The sequence below is a fragment of the Limulus polyphemus genome, unplaced genomic scaffold (genome assembly GCF_000517525.1).
Source record: "Limulus polyphemus unplaced genomic scaffold, Limulus_polyphemus-2.1.2 Scaffold5472, whole genome shotgun sequence".
Taxonomy (NCBI): Eukaryota; Metazoa; Arthropoda; class Merostomata; order Xiphosura; family Limulidae; genus Limulus; species Limulus polyphemus.
Window position 1 is genome coordinate 39279 of NW_013671082.1, and position 7328 is coordinate 46606.

General features: G+C 32.7%; 1 protein-coding gene across 2 annotated transcripts in view; it reads right to left on the minus strand.

The window, feature by feature from the left end:
• Window positions 1-5539: 5539 nt before the first annotated feature.
• The window catches only part of LOC106472620 (mitochondrial import receptor subunit TOM40 homolog 1-like), an 18141-nt gene continuing 16352 nt past the window's right edge, over window positions 5540-7328 (minus strand). For both annotated transcript variants that reach the window (XM_022401169.1, XM_013933271.2), the window contains exons 7-8: window positions 6838-6934; window positions 5540-5933 (exon numbers count right to left, since the gene is read on the minus strand). In XM_022401169.1, coding sequence (XP_022256877.1) covers window positions 5794-5933; window positions 6838-6934 — 237 coding nt within the window. In that variant the 3' untranslated portion in view covers window positions 5540-5793. The remainder of the gene's footprint in view (window positions 5934-6837; window positions 6935-7328) is intronic.

A 7328-nucleotide genomic window follows, 5' to 3' on the forward strand; every position in this document is an offset into this window, starting at 1 on the left:
TTCTGAATCGATGCATTTTTTGTAGTACACGTGGTTTAGAAGACTGTTAAGTTCACTTCATTCTAGCTGTTTTTGTTCCTTTGTTATCCTCTGGAAATAATACTATCCAGCCCTTTAAGGAGTTGCTGTAACACTGCATATTGTACAAAAATGAAGATGACAGAAGTGTCCTTCAATGGTAAGACAGGTTATCTCAAGGTTACAACCTCTTCTATGTTGAATGAAAATGACCTGTCATGATCAGTAATAAATGTTACATTTAAACAGTCTTACATGGGGTCTCAATTGAGATGGTTTACGTAAAGATATCTTGCGTGAAAAAAAGCAGTTAATCAATTCACAAGTCTAGCGAATGGTGACTGTCCAATTATGAACACAATAAATAAAGATTTTCATTTTGTATCACAGGTCATGCCCAGTCTATTTCTTAACTAAAACACAGTTGTTGAATTCTGTATTACTTCTTGGTTTATCCTGCCAATCCTCCTGTTATAAAAGCAAAATTTTTCTAATAATACAGGCCTGCGAATTTAAACTTCATAAAAGTTGTTTTGGTTTTAATAATGGTTCTTCCATAATTCAGCTACACAGCTTTCGAAAACAATCTTTTTCTAGCAGTAAGGATTTTTTTACAAATGAGGAAGAAAAAAACTCTTACTTAGATCAAATTATCATTTCTTTTACCACAATGAACATCTTTTATTATTATGTTTGTTAACAAAAATACAAACAAACTGACGAAAAGGGAACAACACTGATGTCAAACGAATATGCATCCTCATTATTTTTGTTAAATCTACGTCTTTTAGTCTCAAAACTACGTGTTCCAGTCTTTTATGTATTGCATTATGACGTTTTGGGAAAATCTATATGTGATGGAGAAAAATTGAAGTCATTTTAGGATTCAGCGTACAGGAATTACCTTAGAAAATGTAAAAATTTCAAGACAATAAAACCCCGGGGGCCTGTGTAATATTTGAAGAAATCAGTTTAACCTGAGAATACAACATAGCAGGTAGGAAGGGGAAATTCTGGTAATGTGACCACCATAACTTTATTTGAACTTTTTGTTAATAAGTTTAAAGGATTGTTTGTTTGTTATGGATTTCGCGGAAAGCTACACGAGGGCTATCTGCGCTAGCCGTCTCTAATTTAGCAGTGTAAGACTAGAGGGAAGGCAGCTAGTCATCACCACCCACCGCCAATTCTTGGACTACTCTTTTATCAACGAATAGTGGGACTTACCGTAACATTATTACATACCGAAGGCTGAAAGGGCGAGCATGTTTGGTGTGACGGGAATTCGAATCCGCGACCCTCAGAGTGCAAGTCGAGCTCCCTAACCACCTGGCCAATTGAATATGTAATACGTGTTGGTCTTTAAAATAAGTCCTAATTAGACCACCACCATTCACCAGTGGATACTAACTTCGTTCTGGCAAGAGGCAATAGACTAGATGTGAAGGGAGAGGCAAATTTCCAGCTGGGTTTAGGAAATGTCACTCACACAATGAAGGTAGTCATCTCGAATCTCAGATTGGATGAACTGAAGAAAATAATAGTTAGTTTCATCTGTGCAACTGATGTTCTGCAGGAGATTTATCCAATGTTAGTTAGTTCAAGCCCAGGAACAGTGGACTATATGAATGTAAATAGTGGAGGGAATAACAATACTTCCATGTACACAAGAGATGTCTAGTGCATCAATACCATGAAATGAGGTCATAAAATCCACACAAAAAATGAATGTTTGTTGTTCAGAAAGTAGGTAGCATTAGCTCAGACAGTTATCTGCTGAGAATGGATAAAGTCCTGATGTTGTTTTGTAAATACTGACAATCGGCTATCCGGCTTTGTGCTGGAATGGTTATAGGTATGGTAAGCAAAGTGGATGTAACAAAGTATAGTAGTTACACTAGGGTAATGTCCATCACACAAACCTGAAATCATTGAGCAGCCTAGACCTAATGCAGGCAAAGCAACAATGTGAATATTTGTATACCAATATAATTTTAGAACCAGATGGGTAATTGCATCAAACAAAAGTGTTTTCCCACAATAGATAGCACTGATGCACATCAGATAAAGCAAATTCAGTGTTGCCTTTCCTGAACTACTAGGAATATGGCCAGCACTAAGACACAGCAAATGTTCGAGGGCAGTTATACAGCCTTTGAAGAGTGCTTGATCGACTGCAATGGTGACTGAAAGGAAGAAGAGATGCGTGCCAAGATTTTATTGATTTCAAATGTGTGAATGCAGTAACGTACAAACCTATCAGCACAAATACTTAGGCCTCAGAAGCAATGATATCTGAATACTCTAATAATATATCAGGGTCATAATTCACAAAATCTTCATAATTGCAAGTTATTTTATTAAATAAGGTGCTCTTTTCTTATACTCATGGCATTAGCAATTAAAGCATAATCCCAATTCCTAAAGTTGGGATCTTCTGTTACTTTCTCAGACTAGTACTTACAATATACTCATGGCATTAGCGATTAAAGCATAATCCCAATTCCTAAAGTTGGGATCTTCTGTTACTTTCTCAGACTAGTACTTACAATATACTCATGGCATTAGCAATTAAAGCATAATCCCAATTCCTAAAGTTGGGATCTTCTGTTACTTTCTCAGACTAGTACTTACAATATACTCATGGCATTAGCAATTAAAGCATAATCCCATTTCCTAAAGTTGGGATCTTCTGTTACTTTCTCAGACTAGTACTTACAATATACTCATGGCATTAGCAATTAAAGCATGATCCCAATTCCTAAAGTTGGGATCTTCTGTTACTTTCTCAGACTAGTACTTAAAGGCATCCTGAAAAAGTCCAGGTTCACAATCTACTGAAGTCCAGTTAAATTATGAGATTGAGGCAGGAAAGGTAAGAGTGGGTTTAATAAACTGATAAGCATATGATGAATAAAAATATAAAGTCACAGCAAATTTCTTTACTTCAGAAAATCTATCCCAAGTTTTACATTTAGAGCTTGAGCTAATTCTGCATTTATAAGGGTCTGATTTTGAAGTGATGTTATAATACCTGACATTGTTTCTATTTTCTTAATTATTGCTTTAATTTCTTTTTCCAAAGTTCCATTTTGGTTGGAGATTGAGTTGGAGCAGTTGTAACCTCAGATTTACTGTATAAGTAGTCATTAGGTTCCTGCTGTTTAACTGATGAGATGCTTGAAAAACGAAGATACCTCAGTTAACATGTTTAATATTTCTTAACTTAGGATGCAAAGTCTCAGCTTTTTTTGTGACTTTGGTGTTTGTTGCTAATGTATGGGAAATTTAAAACTGATGTAATAGCTTGATTTGATAATTTTGTTTTGCAGTTCCTAGGCAACAATTGTATGAATACTTGGAAGTTCTGAATCCTTTTCTACATATTGCATGGACCCGCTTTCTTATTTCTTTCTTAAATTTATTTGTGCACTCATATGCACAACACGATAAGACTTTTTTAAACTCCATCTATGAAACAAGTACTTAGTTTATATAGAACAATTCTATGTGTTTCAAATAAAAAGTACAAATATCATCCACTCAACTTTTTAAATAAAACACATCAAACAGTAAATTGAAGCCAAAACTTGGTGAAGCACTGAAAACAATGCTTAATACATGTGGTACAATCACACCAAAGGTTTTTCTTTTTTTTGCACTTACCACAGATGTAATGTACATCATTTGGCATATTAATTTATATGATGGACATAAAATTATAGTATGCTGTAGTTTTTTTTGTAGTTATTAGGAATATTCATAGCCACAATGTATGTCACTGGACATATTAGTGCCATAATGATTAAAAACTTATTTCTTTGGAAGAGACTTTTTTTTCTATTTTCACATCACTTATTTTACTTTGCACAAACATGAGAAAACTTACCTTAGTCAAAAAAAGTTAATACTTATTAATACTTTAGAAAGTACATGATAAAATTCAGTAGCAGCTAAAATATGATAAACATTCCATCTTGGTTATTGCTAATATTGTACAACTTTGGATGTTTAGCTTCAAATATGGAGAATTAGTCACCACTCTCTGTTGACTATTTTTGGCATTGAAGTTTCCTTTGCCATTGTCTCATTAGTTCACCTACCAAATATTACAACGAACTAATAATTCTTGATTTATTAATGGCCTACTAACTACATGAAGCTTTGAGGTGCATGTTTCTACATATAAAGAGTTAGAGAGAAAACTTGTTTGAATAAATTTTTTTATGTACACATGGATATGTATATCTTAAACATTTACAGTACAATTTAAAAATGATTTCTGAACCTATAAGTATCCATTAGTTGTGTCCTTTCCATTATAATTTGAATACCGCCTGTCAGGTTTGTATTAATCTAAAAGATTTAAATTTTTACACAAAAACAAGAACATTTTAGCCTTTTTTTTTTTGAGATAGGGTTTCTTTAAATTTCACGCAAAGCCACTCGAGGGCTATCTGCACTAGCACTCCCTAATTTAGCAGTGAAAGACTAGAGGGTAGACAGTTAGTCATCACCACCCACCGCCAACTCTTGGGCTACTCTTTTACCAATGAATAATGGAATTGACTGTCACATTATAATGCCCTCACAGCTGAAAGAGTGAGCATGTTCAGTGATGTGGATTCGAATCTGTGACCCACAGGCTGCGGGTCAAACACCCTAACCACCAGGTCATGCCAGGCCTCTGGTGAGGAGGGAAAAATACTGTTTTCAATGTCATCATATATTTTACCTTAACTTGATAATTAACAGATTTGCAAATATGATACTACACCATAAGTTCAAGATGACAAAGTACACAAAATAAACATGAAAATTTAAAATTTTGAAAAATTACATTGTACAAATACTAGGAATAAAACAGTAAAAGAAAAAAAATTAAATCTTTAATGACAATCAACTTCATCAATTTTCAAATTCTCATAGCAAAGGAATCAGGAATAGGTCAATATATAATGTAAAATATATATTTATTTTTTAACCACAGCTTCAAAATTCGTGATGGACTAGCCACAGCAGAAACAAACACGAATCATGCAATCATACGAATGTTTGAGAACATAATCATAATAAAGCTTGAAATAAAAATCCATGCAAAACACAATTAATTACAATTTGTCTCTAAAACCTTTATGAGCAGTAAATCCTAAAACCTCATTTACTCATAAAATAAAGACAACTGGGTAAAGTGGTTATTTTATATACAATGACTGAAATATTGAATTACACGGTACACAATTTAACAAACTTCATTATACTCTAAACACATTTTTTATTAAAAACTAAAAAATAACCTACTACCTTGTTTCCAATTAAGAAAGTGCATTTTTTAAATTCCCAGAGTAGAACATTTTTTCTTTCACAGAATAAATTATCACTGTATCTGGAGTTTTTTTTTTTCCAATAATTAAATATAAAAGCTGCATATTTTTGGATCTTTGTTGAAAGTGGATTATTTTCCTTTTATATGCCCTTTATATTGTGTATTTTTCATAATTTACAATAAAAAATACTCGTATAGTCTTTGGAATACATTTTTTTATTAGCTTTGATGATGTGTTCCTTGTAATACAAGAAAATTGATCTTACAATATTTTGTTCAGTCAATGTTGAAAGCAGATGTGGCTTGTTCACAGTTATCAGCAACATAAGGTCTCTTAAAGAAATCTTAAGATGATTCTTCTCTTCTCTCTGTAATCTAGTTTTATTCAGCTTCCTTTGCAGTTTTTCATTAAAAACATTTCTAAGTAATCTACATACAATGTGTTAAGACTATCCTATTATGAGTCCACAACCAAATCGAGACTGATTTTTAGCATGATTCAGCATGCCACTTAGAGCGAGCGTAAATGGAAGAGGTTGCAGCTTCTTCTCAAGAACTGCTCCCACAGTCCAGTTGCTGTCAACAGTACCTAAAAATAACAATAATTTATATGATCATTGTTATTGTTTGTTGAATTTCGCACAAAGCTGCTTCAGGATTATTTGTGTTTGTTGTTCCTAATTCGGAAGTGATAGACTAGTGGGAAGACAGCTAGTCAACACCACCAACCCTTCAGCTACTCTGAAAGGGCAAGCAGGATTGGCAACAAATTTCATTCATTGTGAGTCAAGCGCCTTAACTACCAGGAGATGCCAGGCCTTATGCGATCATTGATTCACTAACGTGATACACAAATGACAAAATATTGTTAATGAATAGAATGGGCAACATATTAATTACAAAACACTCCACATCTGGGATTAACTACAATACCAGTCCTCACAATGAGTTTGTGATACATTAAGTTCATTTACTCCATACTTTTGCATCTAGGATTTTCAATGTTAAGTCCTGCAAACTGAAAACTAAAACTTGTCATTGTGATGATTATCTTAATTAATCTAGCTAAATATAAAAAAAAAAAAGTTTTAAACAAAAAATGTGGGATTGATTTTTTTACTGTATTATTTTTTAAAAACAAAACAAACTTATACATATTTTGTAATTTTCTTCACCCAGTTCTTACAGATTTTTAAGGTCTCATTTTCTTCTGCTGAAGAATCTGTAATGTATTAATACTTCGCTTAAATTTCTCCTGACTTCAACACATGATAAATTCATATACGTAATATAAAATGTAAGTTTTCCTTAAAAGAAAAATAAATAAATAAATGGAAGTCCCACTTAAAACTGTCTTAAATGTTGTTTTCTAAATAATAAAATCCAGCACATGGTTACTCACAGTATTGAAACAAATTTGGAGATTTCATGCACAAGGAGGACAATCTTATTAAAGGTACATTTTTAGCAATTATTTAAGACTACAAACTGACCTTTAAATACAAGGTTAGCCTTTGGCAAGTCAAGCTGATAACCAATAGTTGCAACACTTTCACCTAATCTGAGGTTTGTTTCCACTTCCACTCCAACCTGTAAATTAGAAGATCATTTTTACAATTGTTCATTTCTTTACAAACTCATGAATGGGTTCATTTCTTTTTATTATTAAATCTACTTCAACAAAACTTAGTATACTTCTGCAGTTACCAGTTACAATATATATTTTAAAGGTTGAAACTGAAACTGCAGGGTGGTATATGAATGGGTCACAGAAGGAGATACAGTAAAATACAAGCATTTTTTGCATTATTTATAAAACAATGACCTTAAAATGTTTTTGAACAATAAACAAAACAAAAGTACAGAAATACAGGTTGGGAAAAAATTATCTTCCCTTTTTAAAAATTTAATAATTAAATAACTAAAGAAATACAACCAACTCTTAAACTTAATTCAATTGTTTAATCCAAAGCATGACAAGTGC